We start from the raw sequence: 21,001 nt of genomic DNA on the forward strand, positions 1-21,001 counted from the left end.
TCATAGATATTTAATGTTGATATAGGTGCAGGCGCCTGTGATGTTCTCAGATTTCTTTTTGATTTCGGTGGCATATTGTAATTGATTGTAAGAAAAAATGTTTTTGTTTTGTTTTTTTCGAAGAACATCGTTTAATGATATAGAAGTAGACCATTTCTCGTCTCTGTGCATAACTGATGTTTCTGCACTTAATTGTGTAGCGCAGCTTTAATATTATTTATAAATTTGTGACTTGTTTCTGGTCATTATTTCACAGATATCTTAATGATGATTTAATTTATATTTACTATAGTTCGTAACTAATGTCGTAGAAAGTAACTTCTCCACGGGATCAATTCTATGTCAAGACAATCTATACGATTACTTCCTCCCAGGCGCACATCCAGAAATTTTTATTGGGAGGGATCTAAAGTTTTTTTGGGGGGAAAGCGGTCCAACACAAGACATTAGGCTTACGTAGTATTGAACTCGTGCTATTTTAACTTGAACAGATGATAAGTTGTTGCTAAGTAAATTCATTTGTATTTAGAAAAAATGTAGAAGTTGGTTGTTTATATAAGAAAAGAAACAATACAATTAAGGTATAAGAACAAGTCTTTATGCTACATCAATCATTTCTCTGGTAAACAAGTATAGTTTTATATATAAAAATGTATATATAAATATATATTTAGTTAAAAGTTTTGGAAGGGAGTCCGAACTTGGTGTACCCCAGTGTAGGTGCGTCCCTACGCACCTCCTAAGCTCCTGTTTTATTTATCCCCTGTTATTTTATATCCCATCCCTGCCCGAATAGAACAAGATTTGTAACATACACTTTCTCTAATGTCCTGAGAAATAAAATATTTTTAAGATCTTTCTATATTATTTGGAGGGAGCTGAGAGGGCATATTCCCCCATTAAATGCTACGGTTCGGTTCTTGAATCTAGTGTACTAGTAGAACAATTTGAACAAAATTTGCAGATCCATAGCTCTTTCACTTACGATTAAGGACAAAACACTATTTACACATACAAGAGAGGACAGGGGCAATATGCCCGTTTCCTCCTTCTAAATATAAATTGAAAATTTGTAAAAACAAAAAAAAACTCAAGGCATACGAGAGATTATATTTTGCAAGTTTTGTCCCATTCGACAACTTTTATGGGGCATGCTGTATTGTTACATTGCTGTTTAATGTGCTTCTGAAGATAATATCAATCCATCACGCTACTGTTAAAACTTCTCCGTACTCACGTCGGAATACAAATCAATCTATATTTAAAAAAAGAAAACTCATCTATTTTATCACTGTGAATAATGAATTAAATATTTATAATAACAGATAACATCTCTATAAAGTATACATTTTAAAAAAATACGTCCCTTCCATGTAGAAATCAATTTTAACGAAATGAAACTTCTCGGATGCGAACGCGCGAATATGATTTCACCTACACACGATTAATAATGCAGAATACAGATGGAAGAGGTTCGGGAAACAACAGCAGCCCATCAGAGAACGTCAAGTAAAATCTAGGGTGCAATCTCAAATTTCGCAAAAGAGAATTATTATTTGCTTGACATGTAGCAATGAAATTGTGAAGAGATTACATGCTGAAATCTGTTGTCTTGTTTGGCGGCATTTCGCTTATAGATGTAGAGGAATGTTTCGTTCTAAGGTCGTTTTATTTTTTTTCTGTAGTAATATATGTAGCAATGTAAATGGATAAAGATCAAATAGCGAACAATATAGCAGTGTCTCCCAATGATAAAGTGTTTTACACGTTTTTCATACTATGTTTCTGTTGTCAAAGAAATTTAAATGAAAAAACATTGCTTTGAAGTAATCAGGTAGCAATTCCACCCAATAATACCAAAACATGTTGTATTCATCTTAAAATAGAAAAATTTAAAGATTTATTTGCCATGTATTTCACATGTCTACCTTCCTTTTATTGACTCATATACATCTTTTAAAAATACCCTAAACTGACAAGAAGCTGAAAATTGAATCGGTTCAGAAGCAAAAATATTTAAGATTCTTCGTACCAATCTATTCAATATGTTAATTTGTTTTTAAATGTTTCTTTTTTTATTTTCTTTGCAGGTTTTTGGAGAAGGAAACATTCGTTTCATCAGACAATATTTTGACTATATTATTCAGAAGAGATTCTCTGGAAGAAACCAAATTTCTTAGTGGAGCCTTTGTATTTCACGATGGTAAGTTGTTTTTAAGCTTTTGCATCACTCAAATTTTCTTTATAGTATCATTTGTATATCAAGGTGAAAGTTATGTAATGAATAATTATGATTGGATTTTTCAACTTCTTGTTCGGAGGCAGTAAAGCATTAATGAGGTAGGTATCGGAATTTACTGCTAACTGGGTAATCTAGAATCAATCCTAAAAGGGATGGAAATTATTTTCTTGTTCTAGTTTCGTTTTGATGCGGTTCAGATGATCATTTAGCTTTCGTGAAATATGTTTTGGAGAAACCTTTGATGAGAGATAACACATCCTGTCCTATCTACACTAGACAGAAATCATAAGTATAATACCATAATATATGAGACCTATAGACTTTATGACTGATTTTTGATTGGTTGGACACAGATATGCAAGCATTCCCCGGTGTTCACAGTTCGCGGTTTTTCTCAATTTTCCCAGCAAACTTCTACCTCTCTGTAAGAGAATAATTTGTTATGCACGTCAAACTCGACGTTCCCCTGTTTCCGTCAGCTACGTAATGGTCAACGCAACTACCCTAAAAAGCAAGGAATCTACCACCATACGAAGTGTTGGCACTCGAGCGTTATAGGGTAAGCTTACCTTCCTCTTGGAGTGTGGGGTTTCTAAGTTACTCACATGTAACACTTCCTAAGTGTAACACCCCAATTTAATAAAATGTATCAGGTATATACTTTACATGAAATAAACGAATACGTGTCTTTTATTCTCTGCGGGAAAACGGTTTTAGAGAGGCAAAGGCCCCATCCAAAATTTTCAAAGTTGACGCCCGAAAGGTAGGAAGAAATAAAGCGAAGTGAATGAAATTGTGCACAGGTATTGTAGACGTAAAATGAGGAAATACGTGTTTCGTATTTTCCTGAAAAAAAAAAAAAAAAAAGAACGTTGGGTTGGACACGGACTCCGCCAAACCTTTGATCACGAAATATCAAAAGTGCTAATAACAGTGTGTCAAAAGTGCCTAAAGAACATGAAGAATTGCAACCTAAATTTGTGTAGTGACAATACGCAAAAAAATAAACGAATACGTTTTTTTTTTATTTTCTGCGGAATAACGGTTTTAGCGGCAAAAACATCCACTCAAAAGTTTGAAAGTTGATGCCCGAAAGGCAAGAAGTGGACAGAAGTAAATTAAATTTTGCACAGATATTGTAAACATAAGATGAGTGAATATGTGTTTCGTATTTTCCTGAGGAAAAAAATGGTTTGGTTGACCGAAGCGTTGTGTGTCGAAATGAGTGGACCGAAGTGAATGAAATTTTGTAAAGTTTGAAAGATGACGCCCGAAAGGCAAGAAGAAGTGAACAGAAGTAATTAAATTTTGCACAGATATTGTAGACGTAAACTGAAATAACACGAGTGTCGTATTTTCCTGGAAAAAAGGGTTGGGTGGGGCACGGACTCCCCCAAACCTTTGATCACGAAATATCAAAAGTGGTAATAACAGTATGTCAAAAGTGCCTATAGAACATGAAGAATTACAACCAAAATTTGTGTAGTGACAATACGCAAAAAATAAACGAATACGTTTTTTTATTTTCTGCGGAATAACGGTTTTAGCGGTAAAAGCACCCATTCAAAAGTTTGAAAGTTGACACCCGAAAGGCAAGAAGTGGACAGAAGTAAATTAAATTTTGCACAGATATTGTAGACATAAGATGAAGGAATATGTGTTTCGTATTTTCCTGAAGGAAAAATAGTTGGGTGGACCGAAGCGTTGTGTGTCGAAATGAGTGGACTGAAGCGAATGAAATTGTGTGTAGATATTATATATGTAAAATAAGGCCTTTCGTGTTTCACAAGTGTCCCCATCCGATTTCTTCAAATTCGGCATATCAACAGTAAGCACGCAATTTCATTTGCTTGGCTCCCTTCTTCCTGCGCTACTTTGGTAATATTTACTTTTTTCGGGTGGTCCCTTGGCCCCAACACTGTTTTTCCGCACAAATTAAAACACGTGTTCGTTTATTTTTTGCAAATTGTCCCTACACAAAGTTTCGTTACAATTCTCCATATCCTTTAGAAACTTCCGACGTATACTTATTTGCACTTCTGATATTTCGTAATCAGCGGCTTAGAAGGTCTGTGCCCCACCCAACATTAAAATAGAAACACGTATTCTCTCATTTTACATCTATAGTATCTGTGCACAGTTTCATTCACTTCAGTCCACTTCTTCTTGTCTTTCGCACGTGAACTTTCAAAATTTGGGTAGGGGACTTTTGCCCCTAAAACCGTTTTGGCCCCTATAAAAAATGATTAAAATCGGAGTGTTACACTTGGGAAGTGCTACATGTGAGTCACATTATTAGGACCACAACCTAGCAAAGTCCAAGTCAAAGCAGGGATCCCACGCTGACCCGGGAGATCCAGATACTGCCTACCTCTGATTCAACTCTGACGCAAACCTCCATCCATCCTAAGATTCCTCACCTCCATAACCCAACAGTGCGCATTACTTGTCGATATTGGAAATATTTTGAAGGCTTCCACTTCTTCGGTAGGGGAGTTCGAAGTGTCTAGAGACACAGCATTAGAGCTCCCGACCTACTTCAGTTTCCCTCTCTGCACAGACAATAAACTTATAGGCTAATCAACTGCTGACCTTAATCCTACGTTGTAATAGACTGCTGTGCAGAGAATTTTCAATTAAATATGTTGCCAACGTGGGCCCTATGCAAGAAGTAAAACTGTGTGGTCCAAACTGTTGGATAAAGGACGGTAAATCATTAGTTGGCCACTTGTTCTTTAAACAACGTTGAACCAAAGTATATTTCAACTTAAAGTTTGCTGTTACCAATTCCAAACCACATCGACAATTAATCAACAAGATGCCAACTAAGTGTATCGCAAGGAGTATGTTTAAAGCGTTACTTCCACCAGCCTGGACTTCAATGTCTGTCTTGAATAGGTGTGGTGGCTTTATTTTTCACCTGCCCTACTTATAATAATCCATGCCGAGACATACTATAGTAAAAACAAAGACGATGATCGTAAAAATTAACAAATATCTTCTGCTGAGGGAAACACTATTACCTATGTATTACAAGACAAATAAATTATTCCCTAATGATACATGTAATAAAATAATGCAGTATTTAATTCAGTTTTACTACTAAGAAAAGTATATAAAATCTTATGAGAAATTTAACTTAATCGGATCGCTCTTCTCCGAAGTTGTAGAAAAGTGAACTATATAGAATAAGTATTTAAGATATAATCAATATTAATTACTTTTCTTTCAATTATTCCACTGACCAAAAAGTAAAAGCAAACACCATCTAACTTTTTAGGTATCAGTACAGTATATATATATATATATATATATATATATATATATATATATATATATATATATATATATATATATATATACAGTAAATATACATTATATATATTGTAATGTCTCATGTGGTGTTGGTGCAACACCACCACATGGTTTTGCGAGAGAATACTACACAAAACGTGAATCCACTACAACCTGCAGACGACAGACTTCTGGCTTCTCCCACGAAGCAGACAATGACGTCGGAGCAGCAGCGCCACCACCGTTTGGAGATCTATAAATTCGGCAGCCGATAGCGGATCTTTACCAGTTCACTGGTGCCCCTCCTATTGTTTGCATCGGAACATTAGGAGTAACGTAACCCTAAGCCTTTAGTCTGCTTCGGGACTTCTTCTTTTCTCCTGGCCTAGCTTGCTTCGGGGCTTTCTCGGAAATCCCAACCTCAGCTGCTTAGCCTGTTTTAGGTCTCTGTGACCACCTAACCAACCCACTACTTGCTTCGGAGCTTTGGGTCCCTATTGCCACTCTGCTTAGCCTGCCTCGGGGCTTTGTGGAGATCATGTTTGCGACCTCTCAGCCAAAGACTATCTATATCTTACCTGTATCTTACCTTGCTACAAAGATAGAGAAATTATCTTTGTAGTATTTTGTAAAATACTGTTTATAGTGGAATTTTTATAATAAAAGCAGGTAGTGGGAGTCGATCCTGGACACTCTTTTTATTAACGCTTTACCTACAACCTGTATGGGACAGAGTTTTACAATATATACATGGATAATTTATTATTACAGTTCTTTCTCATTACTGGTCCATTCTCATTTCGCTTAAATTTTAATTTCTAACAAATGACTTCATATTAATTTATTTATACTCAAGTTAGCTCATATCTTCTTAAGTGACTTATTGATATTCTATACCTAATTACTTTCCTGCACATAAACGTATAATGCATCAGCAACCTCTTTTTGCGTTTTTATTGTTTTATTTCTAACAGCAAAAAAGAATATTTCTGTGCTAATTAAGTAGTTGAGGTATTCACTAACAGACTCGTTATTCATACTTCAGTGCAATACAGAAATTGCCATTCGTTTACTGAATACAGAAATTGCCAGAATTTTAAGGCCATTCGTTTACTGAAACAAGGATATGGTCTGCAATATAATTGAATAAAGAAAGATAACACATTGTTTTCAACACAATCATACACGCATATATACTTATATATACATAACTCTATGGCATATGGAACCCAGAGGTTCAATGCCGCGTTCACCAAAGTTCTCTAATTATTTCTGTCTTTAGCCAACTGGATCCAGTTTCTAGTTTGTATTCGTATTTTTACAAGATCCATCTTAATATTATCCTCCTATCTGTGCCTAGGTCCTCCTATCTCTGAAGAAGTATGGCCAGTCAATCAGATATTGACGGGACGGAGCCTTACTCGCTGTTGCGGCCAATGCAGAAGAAATTAAATAAAGTAGAATGAAAACTGAAAAGATGAGCTGAACAGAACGCCAAAGTCCGCCCTCAGTTCCAGCAGGCGAATGTCGGAATACTAAATCTCTGCCTTGCCCTTGCCGTCACCAATTAGATAGGCATCACTTGTTAGTTTAATGAAATTATATTTAAAAATAAAGAAAATATATACAGAATTTAGTCATGGGCGTCGCCAAAAGTTTTTCAGGGAAGGGGTCGAAAAGAAGTTGCTGTATTTTTCCACATTATAATATGCTGTTACTACGCAAGTATTAAATGTTTGAACCCAACAATATTGACTGACTTCATTTGTACGGGTGTATGATATTTACGATGTGGTGCTCACTAAAATTAAAGTATTGTGTATTTGTGACGCGAATTTAAATATATATATTGCGGGCTTAATGATGTCTAAAATGGGAACAACTGTGGACAAACAGCTCGTAACAACTGCGTTCGAGACTTCAAATATAACACTTACGCATGTTTCACAAACACTGCACTTTAATAGTGTGAACACAAAATGAACATGAGCGTTTCAGTACTATTGCCTAGCATACATAAGACAGAACGTCTTTACTGTCCACACACATACCATGTTCGTAAAGTTAGCTTCCAAATTGGTCTCAACAAGATTAAAAAATACCGTAGTTAACCTTAATATACTTTACAGTGAGTTATATTCTGTTTTTTCACATAATAAAACAGTTTGACAGAAGCATTAAAAATATAACAGGCACACATAGTACCATGTATTCAAAAAATAAATATTATTAAAAACAACACACGTTCAGTCTGAAACAGATGATACTGATTTCTTTAAAAAAAAAAAGGAGATAAGGTAGCTAATGGCAAAGGCAGTTGATGATTTAGTATCTCTACATTCGCCTGGTGAGACTGAGCGCGGACATTGGCGAATTTTCTGTACAGCTCATCTTTTTTTTTATTCTACTTTATTAAACTTCTGTATTGGTCGCAACAGCGAGCAAAGACTGCGTCACATCAATATCTGATTGACATTCCATACTTCTCCTGAACTGCAGGGCCCATTATTTCTGATTCCGAAAGTCTGCAAAACGAATTCTTCCACATGCTCTTTTCTATTCTTATTGCCTACTCCTACATCAAATTTGATGCAATTATCTCTGAGTGACATCACGCCCTTCCCTCGTGAGTCCGAGTAAGAAGTAAGTAAGGAGTAAGTCTGAACCAGCGCAAGTGTCCTTGAGATTAGTCAGTGCAAGCCACATTGAGAGGAGTGAGTTCGAGCCAGTAACCAGCATGAGCTCAATGAAGCAAATTGGTAGTAGACTGAGTTCATACGAACCTTATTGAGGATAGCGAGACTGAGCACGAGTGACTGCGAATCTGAGCCTCATTGAATTTAGTGAAAGCAAGTCTCAGTAAAGGTAGTGAACCCGAAACAGTAGCCAGCAAGAGCTCAATGAGGTCAATGATCAGGAGATCGAGCTAGCAGAAGCCTCATTCAGAGTAGTGAGCCCGAGTTCGAGCGAGTGCGAGTCTGAGCCAGAGTAAGTCTTTAAGATTAGTTAGAGAACATCTCATTGAGGATAGTGAGCTCGAGCCAGTAGCCAGCGCGAGTTCATTGAGGTAAATGAGCAGGAGATCGAACTAACACGAGGCTCGTTAAGGATAGTGAGCCTGAGTCCGCATAAGCCCGAGTGATCTCCGATTCGTAAGTACTTATCTTTGTATGTACCAGGCCCGCAACTAGAGGGAGTCCTGGCTCCCTTAACTTTTCATGGCCCCTCCAGAGCTCAATACAAAATGCTATTATTAATACAAAAATCACAATTTACAGTACATATTTGTAAGAGAATTTTTAATTACTTGCTCCCCCCTATCTTATTCATGGCCCCCAAACTTCTGTGTCTGGTTCAGGGGCGGATCCAGGACCAACTTCTGGAGGGGCGGTGGGTTGTCATACTGTTACTTAGAGCTACTTTTAACAGCTTCAAACTCTGGAATGAGTTTTATTTATATGTATAAAATAAGAAAGTTTCCTCTTCTGGAGGGGCAATCGACCTGATCGCCGCCCCCTGGATGAGCCACTGGTCTGGTTGCAGGCCTGGTATGTACTTAGCAGAATTGGTAAATATATATACGAATGATTCTGCAAATGAGAACTTAATAAGCTACGATGTTAAGAAACGAAAGAAATAGCTTTAAAGAAGAAGAAGAAGAAAAAGAAGAAGGAAAGAGAAGAAAAATGTAATTTGATGTTAATCGCATGTTTTTAACCTTTAACACAACAACACATGGGTAGCAATGGTTTTATAAGGCGTGCGAGATCCAGGCACAGATGAAGTAGTAGAGAAACGGTGCGGTGTCCCTCTGGTCTCGTTCACCGTCTCGCAAGACGATGACAATGGATCTTTTAACGCTGTATTCTATCTCATGTTACATCCTTCCTTAGAGAGAGATTAGGTAGCTGAGTGGCTTCGGGTGTCATTGTTGCAATTTCTGGAATTCGCTCCTTTAAAACAGAAAAAAAAAGAGAGAAATACTTTCACTTTTTTTTATCTCTGTTCTCTCTTTTGCATTGGAGTACAGGCACGTGTCACCTTAACTACGTTCCTTTCTTTTTGTTTTGGGTGAAAATGGAAAAATGAAGAAAGTCTGTTTTTCTTTGTAAATATAAGGAAGGGCTCAATTATCTGACAAAATTGTATATTTATGGAGGTAAACTCCTCATCATTTTGCTTTTTTTATACGTTAGTCTCTAAATTTTCAAAGAAAATATAGAATTAAAAAAATAGACTGTAAATCAATAAATTATGCATGAAACAATGTTAAATAAAATACAGTAGAACCTCGCTAATTCGAAAGCAGTTATTTCAAATTTTTGGATAAACAGAACCAAACTTGGATAAATGAACAGCTCATACGTAAGTTTGGAAATTAAACAATGACAAACGTATTTATATATTGCATTCCATTATATTTCAATTTTATAATTAGGGGGATTTCCCCAATTTTTCAATAATTCATTGGATTGGAGTTTAGCGTCTCTTTCAGCATGGATGCTATATGAGACGTGGACCTACTGCTCAACATAGGATCCGAATCACGTGTGTACCCGTCAGGAATAGAACCCTGGTCTCTGGCGCACGTTTCAACTTAAACACGGTTCCTAACTAAATAACCAACATGGCGTCGCAGCATTTGAATGAGTACATATCTATAACAATCGAAATTCTTCTTATTAGCGTGTTTTTACATATATAGTTATTAATAAAATTCCTTCCTAAATTCCCATTAATTTTCCTAATCAACTAGAATATCACAACTATTAAACTAGAAGGCGACCTATAAAACATGCGTTATTATATATATACTACATAGTATAAATCGGTCTATGCGTTACGTATTTATAGTTGAACATACACACATTACTAACACTACCATCTGGTAAGAAGTTTTATAGTCTAATTCCAAAGATCCTGATAAAATTTGTTGGAGTGTGCTAAGAGGTATACTGTTTGAAACTAAAAAGGGATATTCAAATCGGTACATTTATGCTTAAATTATACTTGGAGATACACACAATAGAGTCAGTTAATTACGATATTAAGACTATCAGTTGTTCAAGAATTTTATAGTCTGGCGCTGAAGACTATGAAGTCGTAAGATCTTTACAAAGTTTGCGTGAGACCACGGGAAAAGAATAAATACTCTTTCAAACAAAAAGAAGAAGAATCAAAATTGGTACACTTAGGCTATATCGAAGTTATGCGTGACGATACGCATATTAAAATTGATGAACTACGCTTTCCGTACTATACTTGTTGATGTGTTTCATGGTCTAACTCCAAAAACTCACACTACATCCTAATGAATCTCTTATGAAACCACCGGGACAACATGCTCTTTCAAACAAAAAGAGAATCATCTCAATCAGTGGAAATATGTTGTAGTAATGCGTGAACATAGACACAACTGGTTGAATTTAGAACCTCTCTCTCTTCTTTTTTTTTTTTTTTTTTTCCTTGAAGTCGATTAAGAATAGTTTTTCAAACTACAAACTGTTTTTTTTTTTTTTTTAAACGCTAACGTGTCGATGGCCATTCACCATTTCAAGCATTAACTTCATTTACTTAAGTTCTGTATTAAGGTAAATGGCAACGTTGCATTTTCATTTAACATTAGGCGCATAAAGAGTGTACAGTCAAAACGGCTCGTCCGATTAAAAAAAAAAAAAAAAATCCTACACTTTAGATTGAAAACATCATATTTGGAGACTGTTTCCCCTGTTACATTTTGTTGTAACTCTGATAATAACAGAGTTACCCTATGGCAGAGGACTTTTGAGAAACCGTTTTGATACAGAAAAGTCCTTTAAAATTAGAAGTCGGCACCTATGGCTGGTAAGGTGAAGGCAACCATGGAATGAAATGTAGTATTTTATTGTGTATTGATACCATCTAGTTTCTATAATGTAATGATGTTCAAATTTATAAGGGAAGCAACGTTTTCATCTTAATCATTAATAAGAAACAAAATGCAATCTTCACAAAACAACTTATTTGAATTATTTAAAAAACGAAACAAAATAAAATTTCACTGTTTCGATTTATTTTTTGTAAGTTGTTTTTCCTATTAATATATACAAGTGGTTTGCACTCAGTATTTTCTTACTATTATTTCTGGATGTTAATGATATGAAACCTACATAGAATGAGACTACAAGTGATCGAAAAAGGACGGAAAGCTCTTTTTTTCTGGAAATATAGTACGAAACCACCTCTTTACTTTATAATAATAATAATAATAATAATAATAATAATAATAATAATAATAATAATAATAATAATAATAATAATAATAATAATAATAATAATAATAATAATAATAATAAATGTTTGTATGTTTATGATGAACCTTCATATTCTTGGATTTCACCGTAAAACTTGCCAGTACATTTGGCTTTTGTCAAAGGAGCTCTTCAGCTCTGTTACACAGTCCATAAATAAATATGTTAGTCGTATTCATTGATCTCTTTCTCATTTCCCCCTCATTATTCATTTCTGCCCCTTCTATACGAAACCGGGCCGGTCATGGGCCTACATAACTATAGCAAAATTATAATATGAGTTAAAAACAGAATAAGAGTTGATAGAAATCTCAATGTAAAGTAAAAGAATGGATGTTCGCCATGCTGGAATTTCGCCGTACTTGTGTTTTTCCTAATCGTACATAAAACCTACAGGTGAAAACACTCGGTTATTCCTCTAAAAAAATCAAGTAACGGGCAGTATTTCCACTGACATCTAGAGTGTGGTGAGCGGATGAACAAACAAGCAGCGTAGTTTCGAATGCTTAGTAACATCTACACAGAAGACTAAGAAATGTGCGGAATTTCAAGACTAAGTTGGAAATTGTCATTTTCTTGGTATATATAAGAAATGTTTTTCTTCCTTTTGATTATTGATATCGTAACCTCAAACTGTAATAATGTTGTGAAAAGATTTGATTTGGAGAGGGTGCATGAACAAGTAAACGGAAGATGTTTCCTTTCGACTATACTTTTACTGGTAAGTTCTCCAGAGTATTTTACAATGCAGCAAATTTTCCTTTTTACATGGTGATCTTTAACACACAATTTCTTTACAAAGCAAATGAACAAAATAGTGGTAGACACTATAGTGTGAAAGCATAAATAGTTTTGAATGACACAGTTTTACTAAGTATTTTGAAGAAAAAATCAGGATTCAATGAGGAGAGGATTTTGAAGAAAAAGATGTTAATGTCCTATTCACAGTCAATACTTATTCAGGAGAACTGTGATCACTGACAGACTCTCCAAGCTCTCAAATGGTTACGAAACAGGGCCAAAGATAAATCTGTAATAATACAACACCGAAGAATTAAAGAATAGCTCGTACCGCGGAAGCCCAGGAATTCTTCTCCTGTTCTTTTAACTATGAAAACATTTTTTTTTTCGTGAACAAAATCCAGTAACAAGCAAGATATGGCAAGACTGGACTGCAATGATAAAAACAGTAGTGAGTGAAAAATATCAACTCAAAAAGCAAAGTGCAGTGATGTCTTATAAGCAACACCAGGATGTAGTGCATGCATCTTTCAAACTGCTTATTACTTTCCTTGTAACCTATGTAAACATATATCTCTTTCGAGATGTGCCCTCTCGATTGTGCGGGTTGTGCAGGTACAAACTACAATCACTAATAATTATATATTTTTGGGTTGTATTTTATTTCATCGGCCGGGGAAGGCTCGCAACAATTTTGCGGGTTACACGAGTCGTACAGATGCGTCAATCCATACGATCGTGCGTATTTCTTTTGTTTGCGGTTGTAGTTTGGTGCGAATTTATAAAGATGTTAAAAATTTTCCCGTCCCGAAAGGGATATAAAAGAGCAAATCCACTGATCGACTGACTCACCTTTTTTGCTACTCCTATTAAAGTGATCAGGTAGTTGACATTTTCCGACTATAGTCATTCTTGGTGCACTGTATTGAGCTATGTATACGTTCACGCTCAGAACGTTACTTATCGGTTTTATAACCTAAGAGCACAAAATGTTATATACATCCGTCCGAAAGGATGCTCGCGACATTCGTTGATAAATTAAGAATTTGACAATGGAATTTAAAGACAGTTTTACTTCTGTATTTTTTGCTTCTTTCGTTCTTTTCCTCCCATTTGCTGTTTCTATTTCAGTTTTCTTCTTTTCCCTTTTCATTTTTTTACTTTCTTTTTCTCGCCCACAATTTAATCCTTTTCAGTTTGTTCTTTCCTTTACTAAGTTCATTATCCTTTTTGTCTTCTTTGTGCATGTTTATATTCGTATCCTTTTCTTTTAATTGATAATATGCAATTTAATTACTTTAAACTTCTTGCAACTGGAAATTATTTTATTCTTTCTTGAATGTAGGATGAAACATAACATAAATACTTTCTTTCCATGTTTATTTTGTATTTTTTTTTCTTCCTTCAATACAGTGGAATTAATAATTTAAAAGTAGTGTGAGTGTAACATTTAGGAGCATGTGTGTTACCGTTACGAAAACTGAAACAACAATAACAGGTGTTGTCGTATACTGTGTTGTTTTACATATACAGTACATAAATGCATTGAGAGAAAAGAAAGCTGATTTAACAGGACTCTAAATCACAAGATTTTCTGTACTAGGCTTTGTTGCTTTGCCAGAACCAATCTGTATAGCCGCAAATAAAACGGAAATCACGTGTGCCCTTCATTGATATTTGCAGGATACAGAAAATCATGTTTATATACTTTGATATAAGGATTACGTGGTTATGTACGGAACTACCAGAGAACAACCCATGAAAACTTACACTCAATCAATGTAATTTAGTTCAGCTCAATAAGGTATGTCAATTGTTATATGCCCCATCTTTGTTTACAGTATTTGTTTTTCTATATTCGCTAATAAAATTGTAGAATTACTTATTTATTACGTTCTCTGTATTTTTTTTTTCATATGGAGCTCCTTCGTGGCTAACCGGTTAGCGTACGCGCCTTTGGCGTGGAAGACCTGGGTTCGATTTCCGGCGGGAGCTAATGTGATTCGGAATTCACGCTAATCAGTAGATCTCGTCTCTTACGTATAGCTTCGGTGCTGAAAGGGATGTTAATCTTAAAATCAATTCAACTACTTTTTTTCATGTTCAGATTTTTGCAATTAAATCAAGTATTCTTCTTCTTTTCTTTGTTTATTTTTCACATTTATATTAAGTTCTATTTCTTTCTTCTTGTTTGATTATTTCATTTAATTTTCTTCTTCTCTCACTTGTACTGGAGTATAAGGTTTAGCATTTTCTCATTTTTTATACTTACTTTTTTATATTATTTTACTACCGCAAAGTATGAACTTTAATTTTAATCCCCGTCTCAATCTGGGTTTGAAAAATTTGGTAGTTTTAATTTAATAGTAACTTGTAAGTTAGCATATGGCATCTCATACATCGATATTTGTATGTTAAAAAAAAGTCCTAAATAGCTGACTGATCAACAACCAATCCAGCTAGAAACTAGAAATTTGGGCAGGACATAGGATTTGTAACGTAAGGTACCTCTAAGGAAGGATTTTTAAAAAATTCAACAAGGAAAGGAAATTACGAATATTATAATAAGATGTCCATACATCGAAATATCTTGAAGCTAGATAACATGAAATTGAATATTTGGACTTCTCATTCAATACAATTACATATGTGTATCATCTTTTTTTAAAAAAAAAAAATATACAGGGTGGCCCAAAAGTAGGTATACAGTCCGGTACTTATCAATCCATTACTTTTTATTTAATTTCTTATTGTTATCCATTAGGTAGACTTAGTTTGTTTATTTATTTGTTTTTAATGTCTTTTTACTTATATTTTAAGCTCGGAACAGCCGAAACAAATAAACCTATAAGCTAGAATGTTATACTTGATCAATGCAGGGGTGTATACCTACTTTTGGGCCACCCTGTATTTGAGCTAAAAAAAAAAAAGCAGAAAAGAGGACTGACATAAAGTACGGAGGATTAGAGTCGCTAACGCGGAATCTCTTGAAATCATTCTGTTTAAGGAACGATGAATATGCCTTTTAGGCTAAGGGAGACGAATGATTAAGGCAAGTGAATGATGGTGGGAAAATTGGTGGAATGAGAATGTGGGAAGAAACGGGAGTAATTCGAGAAAATTTACGTAAACGATGTTGTCTACCGCAAAATTACTTGGCCGGGAATCGAACCAAGAACTCTTAATCTCTCTTGGTTAGAGACATAGAATAAAGTTTTGTGACTTCTGATTTAAAACAACAAGATACATATTTTAGCGTTGTTTTGATACCTTACCTAAAAATGAAGAAAATGGTGTGGGCAGAAAAAAATACGAGATTACAGTTCTAATAATAAGTCTATACTGTAATATGTTGGCCACATATCGGAGTCATCGTTAGAGACATGGTTTGGATATTTGTCCTGCAGCACTTTTTTTTTTTTTTATATATATATGTCCTAAAAGGGAAGAAAATATGTGAGAAGAAAGAAAAGTGAGGATTGCAACTATTATAATAAGATATTCATATCTTGAAGTCTCTCAAGTCTAGAGACGTGTAATTTCGTATTTTTACTCTTCATCTAAAATAATTAAAAATCGTGTTTCAGTGTGTTTAGACAATTGATTTCAAATGGTAAAGAAAAAAAATGGATGTGAATTTCCTAAAGTTTCTATATGAGACGTTCGAATTTTGAGCAAGACTTTCGAGTTCAAACAAATTCTATGTATATGAAAGTCACAGGAGGAAGGACACAAAATATTGCCCTTAGTCATATGTGAGACATTTACTAGTTAATAACATATAAACAAACTAAAATTAATTTGTTGTTTTCATTCAGCAACCATTTCAAATTAACACACCTGCAATTGTTTGCTAATGTCAATTTCAGTAACTTCGGTGTTTTCTTAATACACGTATGCTTGTATTACGTATACAAACTTTGCATTGCTTTGGTAAAAAGAGTCTTCTGGTCGGAAATAAACAAATGATCAATTCTAGCATATGTCTTGAATTTTCTAATAACTTTATGTATTATTACAGGGTGAGTTATAAGTATTGCATTATTCTGATGCATAACATACCTGTATTTATTACAGTGCAATGACAGCAGGTTAGCATCCAAAGTTAGCCCCTGATTTTGGACTGATTACAATCACCATCCTGCCACTTCCTCGATCCTAAGTCAATAGCACGTTTTGTCCTTAGAAACAGAAAAGTCAGTCAACGCAGCATTGTGATTTCAAGCAAAGGACTTTGGACCTAAACAAGCAATAATCCGATGGGGGAAAGGATTTTATGCCGTATGGCATTAGTTCGATGCTATCAAGTTCCTGATTTTTTTTTCTTTTTTTGGTGGCGTTTTTTGAACCAAGGCAGGTTTTGAGTTATCCTGTCGCAGCATGACGCGCTTTCCGTTCACCAATGCAAGATATTTCGGTGCAACTTATAATAAAATCTTTTGGGGGCATGCATACCGATTCATCCATCTCTGAGCGGACATCTTCCACATTCTGGAATCTCAATCCACTTTAATTCACTGGAATCTTAAAGAAGTAAAACGTGTGAAAATCTAAAGATGAGAGATCGGACGAGTATTGGGTGGGGTAAACACTCATACCTATGGAAAATATAATGTTCAAGAATCAGGCCCTTATAGTCCCAAACAAAACTAAAAGAATTAACTATTTAGCAATTACTCCCCATGATTCAGCAAAAGATTCACGCGGAGAATCTTTAATCTGAATATGCCCTGTTTGAATTTGTCAGTCCACTTATAAACCTGCGTCTGACTCATACAGTTATCGCCGAATTGAACTTTTATGCGGCTCTGAGTTTCTATCGGTGTCACTCGTTCAGTAAACAGAAATCAATGGCTCTAACATGTAACACTTAGCAAGTGTAACACTCTGATGATAAAACTTGGCAGGTGTATATTGCAGATGAAATAAACGAATATATTTTGTGTTTTATATTTTCTGCGGAAAAAGGGTTTTAGGGTCCTAAAGCCCCACCCGAAATTTTGAAAGTTGAAGCCAGAAAGGCAACAAGAAGTGGACCGAAGTGAATGAAATTGTGCACAGCTATTGTAGATGTAAAATAAAGGAATACATGATTAGTATTTTTATTTAAAGAAAGTTTGGTGGGGCACAGATTCCAAACATTTGAATACAAAATATCAAAAGTGCTAATGAGTACACGTCAGGAGTGCCTAAAAGACATGAAAAATTGCCACGAAACTTTGTGTAGGAACAATACGCAAAAAATAAATGAATACGTATTTTGTATTTTCTGCGGAAAAATGAATGATATTAGAGGCAAAAGCCCCCACCAAAAATTTTGAAAGTTGACGCCCGGAAAGAAACAAGAAGTTGACCGAAGTAAATCAAATTGTGCACAGATATTGTAGACGTAAAATGAGGGAATACGTATTTCGCATTTTCTTAGAAACAAACGGTTGAGTGGGGTATGGACCCCTCCAAACCTTTCATCACGAAATATCAAAAGTGCTAATAACAATATGTCAGAAGTGTCTAAAGGACATGAAAAATTGCAACGAAACTTTGTGTAGGGGTAATACGCAAAATGTAAACGAATACGCATTTATTTTCTGCGGAGAAACGGGTTTAGGGGGCAAAAGCCCTCACAGAAAACTTTGAAATTGACGCCCGACAGTAAACGTATTTTATAGTAATATTTCGGATGGGGCTTATTCCCTTACACTGTTTTTCCACATAAGCAAAGACGTGTAAACTTTTTGTGCTTACTGTTGATGTGCCAAATTTGAAGCAAATCGGATGGGGACACATGAAATACACGAATTGCCTTATACAATATCTACACATAATTTTATTCACTTCGGTCCACTTCTTCCTGCGCTTCTATAGTAATATTTACCTTTTTCAGATGGGGTCTTGGCCCCAACACTGTTTTTTTCGCACAAACTAAAAAAACACGTGTTAATTTATTTTTTGTGTATTGTCTCTAAACACAGTTTCGTTGCAATTCTCAATGCCATTTAGGCACTTCTGAGATATACTTATTAGCACTTTTGATATTTCGTAATCCAAGGTTTGGAAGGATCTGTGAAGTACCAAATAGTTTATATATATATATATATATATATATATATATATATATATATATATATATATATATATATATATATATATATATATATATATATATATATATATATATATAGGAAAATACGAAACACGTATTCCCTCATTTTAAGTCTACAATATCTGTGCACAATTTGACTCACTTCGGTCCACTTCTTCTCTTTCTGGCGTCAACTTTCAAAATTCTGAGTAAGGGTTTTTACCACCTAAAACCGTTTTTTCCGCAGGAAGTACAAAACACATATTCGTTTATTTTTTGCATATTATCCCTGTACAAACTTTCGTGGCAATTCTTCATGTCCTTTAGGCACTTCTAACATAATGTTATTAGCACTCTTGATATTTTGTGATCAAAGGTTTGGAGGAGTCTTGCCCCACTCAATCGTTTTTTCCAGGAAAATAATAAACACCTAATCCCTCATTTTGCATCTACGATATCTGTGTACAATTTCATTCATGTCGGTATACTTCTTCTTGCCTTCGGGCGCCAGCTTTCAAAATTTTGGGTGGAAGCTTTGGGCCCCTAAAGCCGTTTCTCCGCAGAAAACACGTATTTGTTTATTTTATGTGTAGTATCTATCTGCCAAATTTTATCAAAATCGGAGTGTTACACTTGGGAAGTGTTACATGTAAGTTTACTTAAGCTTACAGCAATCCTATAAGGGTGCTGCCATCTTATATAATTGTTCTCCAGCATTTTGTGCACGAGACGAGTGTGTTAGCCCCAGTCATGAATATCTTTAGGATAGTATCATGAAATAACGAACATATGAATAAATGTTTGTTATAAACATACGAAAAGAATAATCAATAATTATAGTCAAAAATAAATAGAGAACTGAGGAATTCAACGTTCTACATTTCTTAAGGTACTAAGATATGATTTTATAGATAAAACAAACTGTGCTTTAATTTTGTATTAGTATACCTACTCTTAATCTGCACCAAGTCTCCTGCAAAATATTCTAAATCAGCTATAATTTCTTCTCTATAGTTGTCCAAAAATATGATATATCTATAAATATGACAAGATAGTGGGATAGTATAAAAGAGACAAAGAAATAAACATTTTTCATTAGTTGTATATACATTATTTAAAAGAATAATAGTACCAAATTAGCTTCAATTCCTAGAAATTTCATTGAAGGCTTACTTTCCGTTGTTAAAATAGAAAGTGAGTTACGTTGGTTTCCATTAAAAGTACAAAAAAAAAATCAAAACAGCTGCCTGCAATCCTTACGTGACTAGCGTTACATTGTTCAGGAACACGGACAGAAGTTTAGAAACTATCAAGAGCAAAAGAGTTGCCAGGTTACTCAGTCGGAAAGGATCTAAATGTATTTCTGTTATGTTCGATCGCTAACAGTTGAACAAAGAGTTGAAAAAAATTTCAACTGCTGATAAATCTAGAGTTTTAAAATGTTAGTTTCTCTTCCCTCTATAATACACTGTTAAAAATGGTTTCTTAAATTCGAGAAAAATTTCCTCGTATTGGAGAACATCCGTTTCTTACCTTAAGTAATCAGAGCCGTAGCTAGAGATTTCGGCGCCCGGGGCGAAGCAGAATTCGGCGCCCCCCTACACTCAACTTACCAATCATTATATATATATATATATATATATATATATATATATATATATATATAAGCAAAACAGCTTTTGTTGTTATGCTATGTTGAATTTTTATTAATCTTCTTGGAAAGACCATTGCAAGAACCAAACGCGATCATTATGTACCTTTTTCAAATAAGAGCTGTTTTCAAGAGTGTTATTTTGGACTTTTTTGTTAAACTTGTTAAAACTACCTTTGGTTGTATACAAAGTCACTAGGAGAACAGTTATCGAAAGTTACTACTATTTACAACGCTTCGTACTAACGATAAGAAATGAAATTTCAATACATTTAGACTATGTTCTTTTAATTGTTCGAAATGAGTGACAGTATTAATTGCCAGTAATAATTGTAAACTATTTAATTTTATTCTGTATGTGACGACATCAATAGCATTTTAATTTCGATCTTTTTACGGTAAAAAATATTTTGTGAAATGTAATGGAAATTCAGAAGGAGCCTTCTTTGTGAATTTCTAAATATTGATCGATGGAGATGAAGAATATGTTCAATGTTTGTACTTAAAAACCAATATATATATATTTGACTACTACATATATCTGAAATTAAAGTAATTATTTAGTACTTAATTTCTTAATGAATGAAAGTTCCGAATTTAAGGTACTTATTATTAATTAACATATTAAAATACACTAACACGTACATATATAAAGAATGTGTGTATGTAGATAGATAAAAACATCACACAACTAGACACGT

General features: G+C 34.5%; 1 protein-coding gene across 2 annotated transcripts in view; it reads left to right on the top strand.

Moving 5' to 3' along the window:
- Positions 1–21,001, top strand: part of LOC145680609 (cubilin-like) — a 1,259,764-nt gene that overhangs the window by 1,049,830 nt on the left and 188,933 nt on the right. For both annotated transcript variants that reach the window (XM_081751290.1, XM_081751291.1), the window contains exon 12: positions 2,091–2,203. In XM_081751290.1, the coding sequence (XP_081607416.1) occupies positions 2,091–2,203 (113 nt within the window). The remainder of the gene's footprint in view (positions 1–2,090; positions 2,204–21,001) is intronic.

Source organism: Thermobia domestica, chromosome 3, assembly GCF_964235325.1.
Source record: "Thermobia domestica chromosome 3, izTheDome1.hap1.1, whole genome shotgun sequence".
Lineage (NCBI taxonomy): Eukaryota > Metazoa > Arthropoda > Insecta > Zygentoma > Lepismatidae > Thermobia > Thermobia domestica.